The sequence below is a fragment of the Caloenas nicobarica genome, chromosome 1, assembly GCF_036013445.1.
Source record: "Caloenas nicobarica isolate bCalNic1 chromosome 1, bCalNic1.hap1, whole genome shotgun sequence".
Lineage (NCBI taxonomy): Eukaryota > Metazoa > Chordata > Aves > Columbiformes > Columbidae > Caloenas > Caloenas nicobarica.
The window spans coordinates 110489658-110508285 of record NC_088245.1 but is presented as its reverse complement, the minus strand read 5'-3'; the positions used below and the strand labels follow the sequence as shown (position 1 = coordinate 110508285).

Here is an 18628-nt window from a genome sequence, read left to right as displayed (position 1 = left end):
AGCAAATCAATAACTGTGTGGGAATAAACCAGAAGTCCTCAAATACATAGATGTGGAGCAGACACAGTCACTACGCAAAACTTGAGAGAACAAAAAGGCCCTGAATAAATCCATTTAGCCTCCCTAAATTATATATTATATATCATTCTCACCTGTTTTCAAGGAGTAGCCAACTTAACACCCTCAAGACGAACAGGAAGGTACTATCATTTCATGATCCAGTAAAATATCCAGCCCCAAGCAAAACTATGTCAAACAGAGGCTAAGTGCGGTCCTACATTTTACCTTCCTCTAAAAGCCAACTCTTTGGCAGAGTCCTAAGACTGTAAAAGAGACTGCGAAGTTCAAAGCACGCTTCGTGTTGTAGCTGGAGGTAAGCAGCAACAAGAGCAAAGGATCTACCAGTACATCTAAAATCCTGGCTTCAGGAACAAGGCAGGATTTGCTGTAAGCTCAAAAAGCTTATTGTAGGACAGTCAGTGAGATACAGAGACCTACCTCAGGCAGTTACAGACACAACACTTGGTGGAGCTGCTTGAAGAAAGAAGTGGCTGTTTAAATAATTTCTTTTATGTCTGAAGGGCATACAGAGCTTGTAGTTGCCACACACAGTGCCAAAATCAACATCTTAACTTTGACGAATTGCTCAGAATGCTGCCTGTGAAGCAGAACATTTTGGACCTAGCAGAGTACACAGAACGTACATTAATCCCTCCAACATTTCTACAAGGAAATGGCCTCAATCACCTTGACTCCAGACAGGCTTGTTTCTTGGAAAGACAACACTGTTTACAATGCCCTTGTTTTGTTAGTGATTATTTCTTCAGATGTGGAAGATGTATTTTAGCTACTGGCTTGAACTGGAATGAGCACCTTCTGACACTATGCACTCCTCTATCCAAGGCAGCAACTATTGATTTGATGATCAAATAGATTCATTAGAATGAATATCTAAATAAACAACATGACTGTAACATATAAAATGCTGAGGTCAAAGTGGAGTAAGATGAATCAAAAGAAAAGAAAGCTGCTGAAAAAAGGCCATCTTTGAGCCAAAGAGAGCTAGAACCCAAGAAGCCCTAATAACAGCAAAAAGCACCTACATTATAAAACCAGCTACCAGGCACAAAGTCTGACATAAGAATGGTTTCCCTCTTACTTCACCCAAAGGCTGAAAGTGAAGGGGAGAAACATTCTTCCCCTCTTGCAGCTGCACAAACAGCAGAGGACAGAGGGTAAAATTCACTCCTACAGCAAGACCTGTATTTGTAAACAGATACACAAGGAGTGTGAACCTTCAATAAACAAGTTCTTGAAGCAGACAGCATTGCCTCATACCTACTTACTAACATTCTGAAAGCCTATGAACATTCACAACATGAAGCAAAATGGATTTATTAAGCAAACAGGATTTCAAATGGGGCTGTGCCAGATCATTCGGATACAACCATGACATATATGTCTGCTGTATAGGGAGACTGATGTGATCAGATGCACATAGTAGTGGGGAGTTGCACTGGAATATCTGTACACCTGAAGACATTTTATTCAAAGGCCTAGCTGAACAAATTGGAAACTTTCACTTGTTCTCCATTTTCTTTAGTGCCAGCATTAGATAAAGAAGCAGTATCTGAGAACGTGCTTCTAACTATTTTAGAGAAGAAAGCATCTAAATTTTAACAAAACACTTAGATACTTAATCTGATACTTAAAAGGACCAATTAAAGTTATTAAAAAATTCCATTGTTTTCTTAGTTCTGTTAACATACCAAATTATTAGCCATTCTCAATAATAAATACATTAGTAAGCCTCATTAAGCCCATGGCTTTATTGTGAGTAACTGCAGAACTTCCATTTCTTCTTTTTTTTCTTTTTTTCTTTTTTTTTTTTTTTTTAATTTCATTGAATGAATGTAAATCACTTTTGGTCTCTTGTATCTCAATAACGTATTTATGCATATTCTAAGTTGTGGAGTTTTTTTCTCAACAAAAGTATTAACTTCATCTTACCTTTAACCACCTCTGCCACATCACAATTAGGATCAATACTTCCAATATGTTTCGGATGAGCAGGATTAATATCTCCACCAAAAAGAAGTGCTAAAAGGAAAAAGAAATGGCAGTAAGTTGTCTATTACACTTGAGGCAGCCCAGAAAGTTTAAATCTGATGGTATCTGAAACTTACTGGATAGTGCATAATTTTGTAAAAAAGATACTCTAGTAAATTGCCAGAATCCTTGTTTAGGAAGACTACTTGCTTCACTCCTTTTTCTTTTTTTTTTCCCCCTCCTTTTTCTCTCTCTTTTTTTTTTTTTTTTTTTTTTTACATAGCTACAACTAATTAAAACAGAAATAGTGGTGTAGGAGGGTTAAGGTGAAAACCTACATTTTGAAGTGGACTATCAAAAGTTAGATAAAACTAAAATGCAAAACGCTTTGTTCATGCCATTATGTCAGAACAGAAGCCCTCACAACAATGAAAATATCACAGTAGAAAGGACTGAGGAACTACAAGACAGCATTAAAAGCCTTTTACACTCACCTAAGCTGCAATTTCACAGCTGGCACAGAGGTCTCACGCACTTGACTTTCTCCCTGACTCTCAGCTGTTTGCTCCCCACTCCCTCCTTTGCACAAAGGTCTGGCACTCACCAGATCCTTCATGGAGAGTTTAGCTCTCCAGGAAGCAGAAAGGCTTCACACTTTTTTTCAGAAGTAATTTTCTGCACTTTTAGCAAGATAGTCAGCTCTGATAAGAAGCAGATGCAGTACAAAGTACACATTTATTTTATTTTGTATGCTTTGCCACATCAAACTTATTTGTACACACACTGCAAGGCATTTGTTGGTCACATAAAAGGTTACTGGAAAGACACACAACTTGTAGGAAAGTACCTTACACTACTCTAGAATATGCATTAGCTGTGGTGTACTACAGTTTAAGAGCTCACGAAAGCAGAACACTGAATGAAGCTCTAGAGCTAAAAGGCACAAGATACACTAAAAGAGATCACAAGACTGTCCTTAACTTTATACAGATCCCTTCCTGCATGGTTGCACATACTGGATTATAAGAGCTGTGCAAGTAACTCCTTTCACTCTGTAATACGAATATAAAAATGTAAGTCTGTTAGTAACAACAAATGAAAGAGCACAAGTGATATAATTTAAAATGTAAGCTAGAAATACTGAACCTCTTTATAAGGTGAGAAAGTCCAGATAGCTTGCTGAAAAAAAAAAATCAATAAAAATACATATAGTGCATACAGTGCATAACCTATTCAATATTTATGGCATCCTTGCATTTCATTAGGAAATAAACATCAGCTCTACAAACTATGTTGAGAGATTCATGAGAAGAAAGATACAGCTACTCTACTACTACCTAAAAATACTTCGTGTATCACTGCGCAAGTTGTCTCTGCCAACAAGATTAGAAAGTGACAGCCACGCTGATGAAGTCTGACAATTCTAAAACAAAGTGTACTGGTGGCTTGGATTCATTTCTGGTACCTGTGAAGTACCAAATAAACCGGTTGTCATCTTTCAACCATAATTAGCACAGAATATTAAGAATTAGTCATGAGTATTAAAAAAAACCACAACCCACGCACACAAAAACAAACAAAAACCCCACAAGCCTATGGCTTCAGGTTTACAAGCAATAACTAATGAATTCTCAAAGATGAAAAAAGGAGTTACTTACTGTGCTGGTTAATAAGCATACGGAAAGAGATGCGGTTGGTGTAGAATCTATCTAGAAAATACTGGATGTTACTGCTAACAAATGGATCAAAGCCATATTTTTCCTTGTATTCAATCACTCCTTGTGCCATGGTTGGAACCACATCATTGTGTCTGTTCCTGACTTTAATTAAAACATCTAAAAAGCTAGAGGAAACAAAATTAGAAACAGCTTGTTAAAAGTATAATTAAACTCAATCTCACTTGTTTTCAACTTCCCACAGCATAACTATTTTAGCTGTTTACTATCCCTCCTAGTTAACAAAAAAAATATCGGAAGATAAAAATATAGCAGTATCTAAACAAACCTATTTAAAGAGAAATATTTGGTCAACCTCTCACTCATGAGATCTGTGAAATATTTAGGGCCTCCAATTAAGTTATTCCTCCCCAAAACATTCCTTTAAATCTCTCTTCGACGTGAACAGAGAACAAAAGATTTTCTTTTATTGCAGTCATATGCACTGTGGTAACTCTCATTCTCTGCAAACAACAGTAGCTGGGAGATTGGAAAGGAAACTCAGGAAAAACAACCTGACTGCCCTTCATAATTCCCCGAGAAGTTTTACACTTCGTATTTTCTTTCCAACACCTCAGCCGGCGCAGTGTAACTTTTGAATGCATTTTCTTGACCTGGCATCTATTCTGGCTGAGTGTCAAGGTAGGTAACTATTATCATCAGTGGGACTGCTGTTCAGTTTCCCTTTAAACCGCTGGATGGCAGAGCGCATATAACGCTGCTCGGATGGGCTCTTCCCTCTGGTAGCTCGAATATTCCTCTGGTAGTTTTAGAATATCACTTCCATGGCTTTTAACAAGCACCTGGTAACAAGCACTTACTTTGAAACTGCTTGGAGGATTTTTGTTTCTCCTGCCAATGCAGCTCAACAACTACAATCTTCAAAGTGCTCATCCTTTTTTACCCCCCCATGCATGCAGACTCATGCATACTTGAAATGTTTATTATTATTAGCTTTCTGAAGCCTAGATACAGAAAATCAGTACTAGTCAACTCTGCTACATTCTTTAATCTTAATGAATATTAACACCACAACGATTACATGATCTTGTTTAAAAAAGTGCACAAAGTGAAATGCAGCTTTCAAAAGAAAGCACAGCTGGGAAACTCATTCAGCTATGCCTGTATCTGCAAATCTACAGATGCCTTAAAAAAAACCAACACACCAAACCAAACAACACACAACACACAAACACAACACCAAAACATTCTCAGTAGATTTATAATGAACATGGAAAAGAGATGTATAAATTACTTTTATCAAAAGTAGAATATACACCAGCTAAGGAAGGAAATAACATTAAGACTACCAAAAGTAAAAAAGGCCACCAGTTACTCACCACATTTAAAAGAGGTGCTTCCTTCCTTTTCATAACCACTTGGCCAAGACAATCATTTGATTGTGCATCATACCACTCTTATCAAGTGATATGCTTTTAAAATTATTTCTGCCACTCTGTAGTGCCAGCTCCAAAGGAATGTAGGATTTTTAATAGCTTTTTTCATCACCCTCAGTCTAAGCACCAGTTTTTGCCTATGTGTTAACGTCAGCCTTTCAACACTATTTTGTTGCATAGAAAAGGGGAAGTTTTAACTGTCCCCAACCTAAAGAGTATCACAGTACAGAATGACTGTTCTCTTACTTACTGATCTTGCTGACTGGACAGCTTAAAATATTTTAATGTTTAAAAGGTTTGTAAACTCCTTTCATGTTTATTAAGTCCTAATTCTGTGTGACCTGTAACCACCGAGACTGAGACAAGGCTCCTGCCTGGCTGTACTCATGCTGCTTCTCTGTGTCAGAGCAACAAGATGCCACCTAAAACCAGAGCTGAGAAGCAACATTTACAGTCACATCTGAAAGACAGCTGACAACACTCTACTAACTGCTATTTGTTGGCAGCTTTGCTATTTGTTTTTAAATACCTCCACTATCCACAATATAAAACATGATGCCTACATGCTCCACGAGGGCAAACTGTTCACTACTAAAGTGCTTGAAAGCACAGAGCACGCCGACAGGCAAACCAAGGGCTAAGAGGTTTATCTGCTACAGACCAGCAAATCGGAGCTGAAGTTTAGTGTGCAAATACACAAAATAAAGGAATTCTTCATTATTACAGTGCTATGACAAGCCTCCAGTTCCATCTTCAAAGATAACTGAGTTCATTCAAGTGCTTCCGTAAAGCAGATGCTTTTAAAGGACCCAATACATGAAAGTACATAGGCATGTTTCAAAGCAGCAGGGCAGAAATCAAAACACATTTCCTTAATTTTACCACTCATTTCTTACCACCCCCCACCCCCCTGAAAGACACAAAGCTTTTACTGTGCTCAAAAACGTGGGAGACCATATCAAGGAATTTTTAAAATGTTTATGGGATTAGCTGAGTGGGGAGTACTCCAGAATAGCTCTGAAAATTTTATTTAGCAATAACTGTTTTTTTCAAAATTCAGTGAATCGTATTTTCAAAACCACAATGAATAAATAATGTCATTGGTTCGACAGATGAGAAATTATTAATATGAAACTATTTTAGTCAAGTGAGCTTCAGTGGCTTGTGTATTAAGAATATTTAAGGCCTTACCATTGCTGTTAAATAAATTAAGCCTTTAGACTTCTGCAAAGACAATTAAGGAATGTCCCAAGTTATTATTTAACTCCCTAATGACTGTATACATTATTCTGTTTTGATCTGTCATCACAGTGCAAGAAAGCAACTCATAAGAAAATCAATATAAAAACAAAGGGAATTTTTGCTATGTCTCTTTTATGGGTAGTATTATCTGAAAGACAAAAGACAAGAATGTGATGAGTAGACTGAAAAAAATCCTTTTAAATGGAACAGACATGCAATGGAGTTTTTTCAGTTGGCTGCTCTTTAAAAAAGAAGAGGTAGCTGAAAATCACCAGAAAGACAGGTACAAGTTCACACTCTGAAAGATTTCTCTACTAGAAAGCGTAGCTACTTTGCAATAGCATTTCACATTACTTGAAAGTAACAAAATGGCACCTTCTTAATCTAATTGACTCCAATATTTACTTATTTCAAATTGCTAACAGAATCACTATTTTAACCTTCATGCTGCAGAAAGGAAAGTTACTTCTTATTTACTAAGTTTCTTGTGTGTGTTAGCTCTAGACACACTGGCAGCTTACTACTCCAGTTGCTCTCAGTTCCAGGACACTCCCCCGCACACCGTCCCATGAGAGCGCCACAAAGAGAAAAATCAGCAAAGAAACTCATGGGTATAGGGGATGGAGTAAGTGTTCTTTGAAAGTACATGTGAACAGCACGTTTTACAAACACTTCAATTTTTAAAAAACATCTTCTGCCTCTGTGTGTTTATCCGGATGCATACTGACACCACAGGAAATTTCCAACTTTTCTGCCTCTACCAAGCCTGGACACCTTATCTTAACACTCCTGCAATCACCGTTTGACAGAACTGTGGACTTTCACTTGACCACCCTGCAGCTTGAGGAAAGATATTTGTGCTATCGAAAACACAAAAGTAACCTGACCTTTTGGCAAACACCCACGCTACTGGCAGTGACAGTAATCTGGCAATGTTGTACTAAGTCTTCACAAGGTCTGCTAACCAACAGAACATAATAGAGAAACTGAAGCATCTCTGAACCTCTTCACAGAAATACTGAGACAAAAAATCCCTTTAAAGGATTTTGTCCAACATTCATCAAAGTAACATTCATGAACACACCTTTGTCCTCAAATTCATACACTAAGAGCAGAGACTAGTTGGGCCACTGAAAAACATCAGCTTTAGTTTAGTCTCTGCACCTACTCCTAAACGCTCAGCCTCTCTACTGCGTTGTCACTGCTGTCATTGTGTAACACAAATAGTCAGGGGACAGTATTATGTTCAACTGACCAAGCCATTCCAACACTGTAGAAAGCATTAACTGAAGAACTACTGCCAACATTGCTACAGCATATCTGTGGATACTGAACCTTTTTATAAGATCGTTTTAGTTCCCCTTCTCTCCTGTGCTACTGTTACCTGGATTAGTCGTAACAGAAACTGAAATCCACCTCAGCTGACAGAAAGACCAGGAAGACACTAACTCAGTATCCAAAAATCAACTGCCCTGTAAGTCTTCGTGGTTTTTTGAGTGGTTTTTTTCCACTGAAAAATAGTTTGTTAACTATTAGAGTTCCTAATATTTTTCCTCTGACCATAAGGCATAAAGGTAGGATAGGGCTAGACAGCAGCAACATGAAACACTGGTACAGAAGTTGAGACATTTTTCTTAGATAATTATGAATGTAGTTAAGATTATTCTTGAAAGATGTAGTTTGCCAATAATATTAAAATAATAGCTAATTACAGCTCAATATATAGGTTGAATAGCATAGCCTTCAGAAAGTTAGAAATAGATAACATGTAAAAAGGAGGAAAGTAAATCTGACTTTCTAATCTTAGGTAGCCTACCCTATACTGTCAAGAAGAATAAATTTGATATTTAATCAAATAATGCAGCTTTTGTCTCTTTTCATAGGCCAAGCTTTATATAAAAGATGATGCTTACTGTCAAAGTCCCTAACTGGACTTCACTTCAGTAGGTAGCAAAAAATTCCCAAGATCCTTATTATATGTACTTAATTACATGATACAATAATTGCAAGATTTCAAAGATTTTAACAAACATTTATACTGAATGAGTAAATATTTGGTTCATCAAATATTTGGTATTTCATACTAATATAGAACATCTCAAACAATATTTCTCATTGCCATGAAACAATGTCAAGAATGCCTGTTATCCATATGACAAAATCAGATAATTCATGTGAAAATTATGAACAGACTAAAAACAGATCTCCAAGAAAAACATTGATCAACCTTTTAAAATACGTGCGTGTGTATATATATATATGTATATAGTGATCTACCTTGAACCTCTGAAGTCCATAAAAAGCTGAAATTCAGTTACTTAAATACAGAACATCTAAGATGGTACCAGAAGCTACACAACCCCCTTGCCTCCACCTGCACACCCAGGATGTTATAGGCTTAACAGGACCTGGGTTACACTTGTCAGGCTTGCTCAGATGTCTAGGACAGCTTGTGCCACCACAAAAGGCAACAGACGCCTAAATTTTGGTAACCTAACCCCACTCAAAATGTTTTGTTGTTGGGTTTTTTTTGTGTGTGGGGGGGGTTGTTGTTGTTGTTTTGGGGGGGTATTTTGTTTGTTTTTTGTTTTTTTTTTTTTAAAGGTCAAGCAGTAGGAAAACTTACTGCTAAATTAGTCACAAACAGAAATTCTTGTCCGATCAGCAAACAGGCTGTAAATACAGAATCACAAAATGTAACAAACTAGAAGCAGTCAAAAAGTTCATCTTATTTACCCACTACAGAATATGCATGCCTAGAATGTCACTCAAAACTATCTAGTCTATTCTTAAAAGCTTTTAAAATGGGATTCTCTACAGCCTTCTGAAATGCTCTATTTCAGTCTGCTCTCACTAATATTAGAATTTGTACTTTTTGCTCTGTATACAACCTCAACTTTAATAGAAATGGACCATTTTTTAATTCTCCAGTTCTTCAGTTAGAGCAACCAATCATCCTTTACTACAGTGACTTTTTTTTGGCACATTCAGACTTCCAGTGTCTCGCACCTCGATCACTTTTTTTGCCAGTCTAAACAAATGCCTTCAACGTTATTCAGAAGTGGAACTCTCCAAGTCTCTAATTCTTGTTCCTTTCACACCAAGACTGCCCATGTGTGTTTTCAGTTCTGGGTACTACCTATAAAGAAATTAAGACAATATTCCATCTTAGGACTCACACTGAGAAAAGAGTTACTTTCCCCTTGTTCAAGAACACTACAATTCAGCCAGTCTATAACCCTTACAGCTCCTCCTACAGTTCTGCCACACAGGGAATTTGGTACTCATGCACTTGAGTTTCTCCCGCATGTATTGCTTCATACTTAAAAAATAAAGTGTAAAGATCTCAGACAACATGCTCACAACCAGAAGAGCATAACATCTAAAATGCATTACCAAATAAAACCCTTACTTAACGTAACACAACATAGCAGTTAATATATCTAAAACTAACCGAAGGCAAAACACCATTTTTGCACAGTACAGGCCACATCTTGCACAAAGAGAGCATCTGTTGGACTACAAGATGTTTTATGAAACACTTCCTATGAAGCACTACTTGACCAGGGAGGATTTCCAGAGCTTAAAAAAAAAAAAATTCAAGTTTAACAGACAAACTACCCTAAGAACTAATCAATGGAACAAAAAAAACCTGCAACAAGTAATCTCCTGAAACAAAGTTGATTGTTACACAGTACAGGGTAACCACAGACCTTAGTGTCATGGTGTGTGTGTCTGTGTGCATGTTTTGGGGTTAAGTCTGATGCATATGATGTACCTGTTATTCTCACATGTGGTTTTTGTTTTGTTGTATGCATACAAGTTTCAAGGAAACATTCTAATGACCATTTTAGTATGGTTTTGTTAATAAAGAAAAATGACTAAGCTTTCCTATCTTCTCAAAACATAAGTAATATTATTCAATGAGGCAGGTGAGCACCAATAATTGAAATCCATTAAAAAAATCTTTTAGATAAAAACAACTCACACGAAGTGGAAAAACTCAAATTATTAATGTGTAATATACATTACATACAGAGTGCTAAGCTCAATGTCTACCAAAATGACATTTTAGTCCTAAGTATTTGATGTGCAAATATATTCTCACGTGTATGTTGTCTTCTCAATACCACCTTGGAGGAAGCATTTCATGTCATTTCTTAAACTACCAGACTGTATAAATGCAAACTATATTGCTCAAAAGCACTTAGATTCTTATATTCTGCTCCAGATTACAATTCTGGCTTTTGCTGAACAAATTTTACCTTAGAAATAAGATGACTGCTATACTATAAAACAAAACCACTTGTTTTTTGAGACAGACTATTTTTAAATGAACCATCACAAGAAAACAAATTACTCACTCATCCAGAACATGAGGATCCTCAGGACTTTTATTTTCATATTCTAAAAGCTCAAGGAAACTCTGCATGTACCTGAAATAAGAAAAAAACAGTAAAGAAGGAGTTAAAATACTTAAATGTAAATTACTTTAGAATTTTTTTTTATATTAAGACTACAACCTCATCTGAAACAACAGAAGCATAGTACACAGTTCTCTGCACAGGCAAAAATGAAGTGGGACACTGCAACAAAGGGAAAGAAGGCAACTATAATACAATATATTATATTGAGTTTAAAAGTATTATATATGACACTACAGTCCACGATTCAGGAAAACTGCTACATAAATCAAGCTGAAGTTAACAGGAGCAAATCCTCTCTTCAGGTAGGTCTGTAACTTCAGGTAATTTAGTTCATCTCTGGACCTTGATTTCCTGGTCATCCACTTTGTGCAGATGTTAGTTTGTTCCCATGTTCCTCAGAGAGCCATCCAACCTTGCATCCAGGGCACACCCCCTAAAAGCTGTGCTAGCAAAACTGCACCCAGCTGGTTCTACCACAGCACTCCAGAAGAGTACACCCCTTCACACTCCCACATCTCGTCATATGTTGTATCATACCTCAGGGCTACATAACATAACCCTCAGTTTTTCAAACACACCGCTCTTACACAACACTGCTCTCTCTAGTTCAGACATTTGGCACATGTGAGATATTAACTAAGGCTTAGAGCCGCAGAGGTACCACACAGGACCCAAAAAATATTTAGGGCAAAGTACCACTCAATATGAACATGGCCAGGCTGCTCTGTAGGAAACCAGCCCCACACCAGTATAAATGCTACCACCTCACACTACTGGTCCTATGGACCAGGTTTCACCCCCTGAAGCAGGTGCACTTAGCAGTATAGATGTAGCATTAAAGATTACAGAATTGGAGTCTATTTCCTGAAGTAAATAACACAAGGTGTCAATCACACACATAATAGACAGGGTTTCATCCTCTCCAGAAGGAGCTGTCATTCCTCTCCCTTTTGCCCTCCCTTCACTCCTGGTTAAGCACTGCCACTTACACTATGATAACACCAGTGCTAATCAGATGTGTGTGTCCATTTGTTTTCTTCATTCTCGCACCTGAAAACAACTCACAGAAAGGTCTAACCAGCTAAAGCTAGCACAAGAGAGAAAAGATAACCGTAGAGCCTACATAAGGAAAAAAAAAACCAAAACACACCAACAAAAGAAGTGACCAAGCCTTTCCCCTCTCAGTGGCAGCAACCCATTAGATCAGCTCAACAGAATGGTCTGTGCATAAGCTCAGCGCCTACGAGGCCGACCCCAGTCACTGAGGCTTGGACAACCTCACATTAAAACAAAATCGCTTTTGGTAGCAGTTTTATCTTAAGATCAGTTTAAGCATGCTATGAAACTTCACCCTACATCTCCAAGCTACAGCAAAGCCTAAGACAGCACCGTTGTCTACATGACTACCTCCAGAACCACATGCTGCTCCTCCACCCTCCATTTCAGATGCAGCCACCACAGGTCACCACGTCACTTCTCCAGGGAGACTGACATTTTCAACATGGTCAGCACAGTAACGCTGGCTCCTGTTCCTCTGTGCATTTTTGCCCCACTGCAACTGTAACAAATGGCTACAGAAATATCCCAAATGTTTGTCAGTTACAAGTCTGGGAAGTAGTTCGTGTCTCTAGTACTGCTTATTTTAAAACATGTGCTTTTACACTGCTAAGAGATAGTACCAGTTTAGAACAATCCTCATGCCACACTCCCAGGAATTCAAGAAATTGCCTAAGGTCACTTCAGGGAACTTAAGGAGCCACAACCCACTATCTACTGAAGATGAGTTCCTGAGAAGTGTAACATCCAGCATTTAGAAAGATACTGAAGAAGTTCTAACTATGCAGCAACATGATGTAGAGAATAGAGAGGCAGGGGAAGAATCATCAGGACAATCAGTTGGAGAAGGGACTGAGTTTCTGAAACAGTGAATAAGAAGTAACCTCCTTGGAGAATGCATCCTTGCACACACTGCCCTTTTATTAATTCTCACTGGACAAAACTGCTTTACTCTCTGAACTCAGCTGCTTCACCTGCAAGACTTAACATGTAACAAACTGTGATCACTCTCACTCCTTTGTTTCAAAGAGGTACATGTTCTTTAACATAATCGGCCTCATATGAATCAATGTCTATCAAGTTAATCATAGGTACAGGATGGGAAAAAAGGTGCCATTATTACAGCAAGCAAAACACAGTAATAAACAATCAGCAAAAGAACTCCAAGATGAAAGATGGGAAAGCGGTAGACAAGACACTGAGGCAATTCAGGGTGTCATCAGTTTGGCTCTATGGAGGCAGTAAGGTGAGCTTTTGACTTCTTGCCAAACCAGGCAATCTCATGCAGAAGCAATGCTTAAGACCCTTTCCTGTGCCCAATTCTACTCTGCCTCTAGTGAATATGTGACACTCCACAAGTCTGTGCTACCTCCTTCACCATTTCCTCAATGGTTGATGAGAACATATTTAAGGCATTCAATCTCTAATTGTCTCAAAGAGGAAACTAACTTCCTAGACTGTTTCTGTGAATAGAAAGAGGTGTATCATTCATGTGGTGTCCTTTTCTTGCAAATACATCTGTGCATGAAAAAAAGCCATGTAACTTAAGACCACCAGTATTGTTAGATTGGACTAGTTCCTTCACCCTGCAGGTTCTAATATAACAAGAAAGCCAAGATCTTCCTTTGTAATTAAATAAATATCTGCCATCTTAAATTTGGGTGGTAAAAGGAAATCAAGCAAAATATTTGATTCCACAGAGAAAAGCAACCTATCAAAAAAATACCTGCATGATTTCTGTGGAGTATTATTCTATTCCTCAAATGTAGGTTGATCTCTTGCCATTCAATGACTCTGTCTACATTAGTATTTTTACTTTCAAAGCTAAACCTGTGGTATAGTTTTGAAAGGAATGTCCTAATCATCTTCACTTAATCCACACGGCTTATATTTGCAAAGTTTTTTTGACACTTCTAAGTAGATCAGGTTCTTCTCAGAAGAAATGAAACTGGAAGCTACTGTAGATGTGCAGCAAACATGTGAAACTCAAGGCAGCCACCATGACTGAAGCCAATGAGTGGGCCAAAACGCTATGATTTCTCCAGCACAGACACAATCCAGGCCAGGAGGTGGGCTATGGACTCTCACAAGTACTCCACATAAAAGACCAAATGCTGTTGGTGTCAGCAAGTTTGCCAACAGCTACTCCTCTATTCTTTATGCTCCCCTCTCTCATCCTTTCAAACCTTCCTCATGGTTTGAAATGCTTTCCCTTCCTACTTTAATTTATGTTGCCATCCTCTCTGTTTTGCAGAGGCCTTTAGTTTTTTTTCTTGCCCTCTTTTTGTTTTTCCACCACACACACCCAGCTCACTCTTCTACACCCATTTTCATAAAGGCAGCAACAGCCCTTTCTGCCTCCCAGAACACCCAAGACCACAAAACAGCTTTCCAAGGAAATTCAGACTCACAGAACCATTTAGGTTGGAAGAGACCTCTTGAATTCATCTAGGGCAACCTCCCTGCTCAAGCAGGGTCGGCTAGAGCAGGCTGTCCAGGACCATGCCCAGTGGGGCTTGGAGTATCTCCACAGATAGAGACCCCACAGCCTCTCTGGCCAAACCTTCTTGAGGCATTTGATCCCTCCCACTGTAAAAAGTTTTTTCTTATGTTCAGATGGAGTTTCATGTACTTTGATTTGTATTCATTGCCTCTTGTCCTGTCACTAACCACTACTGAAAAAAGCCTGGCTCCCTTATCTTTGCTCTCTACCATTAGGTATTTATACACAATGTTAATATTCCACACCCCCACAAGCCTTCTCTTCTTCAGGTTGAACAGTCCAGACAGCTCTCTCAGCTTCTTCCCATACAAAAGATGCTTCAATAAATTTCTGTCACGACAGAGTGACAGCTTCTCTCATGGCAAAGTAAGCCAGAGGAGGTTATTAGGAAGATGCTCATCTCCATCTGTAATCATATAATATTATGAAAGTCCTGTTTCTGAGGATGCAGGAAAACCACTACACTTGAGAAGCAACACAGCAGGTGCTTTTTACTACAGACCTCCCACTAAAAGTCTTGAACATCAGCAATCCTGTGCTGAAGCAGATGACAGAACAGCAATGGGTATTTCTGGTACTGAAGGCAGCTGGTTTTTGTGCTCTCTGGACTTGACTGAGATTCATACTCTCCACTAGCTTATTGGGACATTTGGCCTAAGAGTGCAGCCCCTGGAATAATCAAACGTCACCACTTCTGTGCTGAAGGATCAGCACTTTTACTAGATTATCTGGTAGGGGTAAGTCCAGTGTTTCATCTAATGCAGGAAGTAATTGTGCAGAAAACTCTCTCAGTCAGAAAAAGACTAAACCAGGCATCAAGTAGAAAAAAGCTGACAAACATGGTCACCAGTCTTCAGAAGAGCCAGCAGGTAGAACAGCTTCTGAAGTCACAGCACCAATGAGGAACTGAAAGTTCCTGAAACAAAGGAAAATTACACCAAAAAATACTCTAAGGATATTTATAAATGTGCTAAAGTAATTTCCCTTTAATATGTGATGATGGAGAAATGAGGAAACAGGCAATGCTTTTCTTTTAGAGTTATCAAAAATATATAGATGTCTGATTCTAAAATAAATTAATATTACTTCAGAAGTGAAGTTCATTAGCACAAGCACGGTATCCAGTAAGTTAGAAGGGCCAGCTCAGAGAAAAGCTTATTAACTTCAAATCTAAGTTGCTCAAATTTCTTCCATCACTTTTACTGTTTCTTCTAAACCCTTGACTAAAAGAAGCTGTAAAAAAGTAACCTTATGTCAAATCTAACCTGCTGTCCAATGGCTACCATCAAATGTCACCAAACCTGGGATGTTGTAATACCCTGTATATTATCCCAAGTCTCTAATTAAAAACTCAGAGCTGCAAATACTGTACATCTTTTTCTTTTATCCTATTGTGATTTCCAGTTTTCACACAAAATTTCTCCCCCCCACTGCCTCCTAAGCAGCTCAAAATTAAAGAAATTAAGTAACAACAACAACAAAGGTGTTTAAAAGGAAATTTATAACTCTGGTTAGCTGTAACAAAGAATTTGCAACATTGTTTTAACCATCACCAACATTACAATCTCTCTGATGGGGAGCAGTCAGCAATGCAGCTCACTCTGGTAATAGCCAGGATGTGTAAAAAAATATCATTCCCCTTTCACACAATTTATCTATTTCCTTGAATTTTCTTTTTAGTTGAACTGTGGCTGCAGATATGGATAAATGAAGGTGGTAACTGCAGGATTTATCAAGCACTGAAAAGACCTTGTGATGTTTTAAACACACTTCACACCAATTACCAGCCAGCCAGAATAAACAAGAAAAATACCAGAATAATGGTTGACTTGCTATATTATTAGTAAATGAATACAACTATACAGGACTCAAATCCACACACCAAAAAAAGCATAGACTTAAAAAAACCCAACAAACCACAGTTATATTTTGCTGTCTTTGGTGAGTCATCAAAAGCAGAAATTAAGACGACAACAGATTTGAAGGACATAGGATTTGGTGTTCAATTTTTTATCACAATATACCACAATTCATTGGGCAAGCTCTTTGGTTTCAAGCACCCTTTAGCCCTGTTCCTTTATTAATTACTACCAGGTAGATTGATTTCTTGTTAGTCTGCCAAATGCAATAACTCTAGAATGGCACTTTTCATACACGATATCACTGTAAATGCCCATATGTCAACTCCAGATTACTTTTTTCAGCTCATGCAAGATACATTTGCTTTTTCCCTATGTGTGCTTAACTAAGATTTTCCTTTAGAACCTCTTTAACACCAAAGCACTGAAAAGATGGTAACACAATCTTGTTAGCATAATCTGAATGTAAAAAATAAGAGGAAAAATAATTGCTCATCCCCAAGCTGTACTTATTTCTCCAATGGGTCTTTCCAATTAGATAAATGGAAACTTATAGTCTTTTCCAGGGAAAAGTACTAAAGAAAAGAAATTTGGTCAGGGTTAATTAAAATCTGTATTTTAGATATGACTGAATAGCATATTGTGCAGACCTCCCACTCACTTCAGATATTTTACAAGCTCTGACCTTATCCATTATAAGGTTTTATTGTAACTGTTTTCCCTCATCACACCACATTAGTGATGATATCCTTTATTATGCAATTCTGCCACATGTTCAATATCCTACTTACCGTATACTTCAGCTAGAGAGTGCCCTCTCAAAGCTGGCCTAAAAAAGGCCCACTTCTTTGGAACAAGGAAGTTGCTCATTAATTTTGAAAAACTGAAAATATGTTGCTGAACCCTAGAACACTGGTTGTTGCTCTGTCTGTTATTTGGAATTGCCGCAGTTCACAGCCAGAACACATTAACTGTGTTATTCTTTTCATTCACTTTATTCCTTCTCTTGCTACTCCATGCAAAACATATACATAAACTAAGTTATAAACCTGAACGGGGACAGAGCTAATGTTTTACCTTTGCAGTCTGAAACGCAAAATTTTTTTTTTTTGTTCACAATTCACTCTGTGGGTTATGCCAGCTTTATTCAGAAAAGCGTAGCTGAGCAGCACAAAGGAAGAACAGCTGTCTTGTGTGCCCTTATTGCGGCACACATCAGGCTAAGGAACCCAGAAAGGAAGGAGAACAAACAAAATGCACCTTTCCTGAGAGCAATCAAGCAATCAGTTGTAAAATCTGCCAGGCAGCGCAGTGCAGTCAAGCAATGCAGTCAAGAAGCGAGGGGTACAGGAAGCAAAGTGCCTGCAGCGTGAGTGTGAAGATGGATTACAGAATGGAGAGGAGAACAGGGCTTGCCTGCCCCAGGGAGCAAATTCTCAGAAGTGACAAGATGAGGTTGCTTCCCAAGGGACCTATAAGGGGACTGGGAAATTCATGCAATCCAGAATCTCACTGCTTGGCTGGACAGAGAACTGACAGGAAAGGATCCATGCTGTACAGTAGGCAGCATTAATTTGTTTTCTCACTCCATCAAACCAAAGTTCAATCTATTTACAGAGTCACCGTACCCTAATTTAAAAGTTTAATAAAACCTGCTTTAAAGATTAGGAGCTTCTTGTATTTTTTTGCACACTGACATTAACAAATAGACTGGGTACTCAAATTTTAAAACTCTAGCTGATTTTGAGTCTCACCAAAAGCACATAAAAATATAGGCTTCTAGGACAATGTGGTAGCATAAATAAATGAAATATGCTGGTGATCACATAAATTACTGGAAATCAGCAAATAAACAGTTTAAGGTGAATAATACACTAAATTATGCCTTGGGTCACTTGTGGTAAATATACATTAAAAGTTTTTGTTTGCATATTAATAAATTGTCAAGCTTCCCCAACCTATGGCATAGTAGCAGCAGGGATCACGAAATCTGATCCGAAAAAAAAATTTCCTGAAATATCAAACAAGTGCATCAAGAAGAGGTTTCTTCATTTTACAAGTTCACAATACAGCTGAACAGCTAAACTGATATTTATTTTTCTAACACACAAAATTCAGAAATCTCTCGATATATCTAAACTTCGGGTTAAGAAATTATAAATATGTTTCAAAACCTGCTATAACACTTGCATAACACAGCTGCATAACACTTGAGGTCATTCACGCTGAAGTTAATAAAACTTTTGTCTTGGAAGCTAACTGATACAGTAAATTTTGTCCAAGGTTCATCATGAGTATATCACTAGGTTTTATAATCTACTGGCGAAAGTTTAAAAAAGCAATGAAAAAAACTCAAAACAGAAAATAAGAAATAAACTCT

General features: G+C 37.9%; 1 protein-coding gene across 1 annotated transcript in view; it reads right to left on the bottom strand.

The window, feature by feature from the left end:
* PDK3 (pyruvate dehydrogenase kinase 3) overlaps positions 1–18628 on the bottom strand; it is a 56970-nt gene that overhangs the window by 17228 nt on the left and 21114 nt on the right. Inside the window, exons 3-5 of the mRNA XM_065630165.1 lie at positions 10768–10839; positions 3708–3892; positions 2011–2100 (exon numbers count right to left, since the gene is read on the bottom strand). Of these exons, the coding sequence (XP_065486237.1) occupies positions 2011–2100; positions 3708–3892; positions 10768–10839 (347 nt within the window). The remainder of the gene's footprint in view (positions 1–2010; positions 2101–3707; positions 3893–10767; positions 10840–18628) is intronic.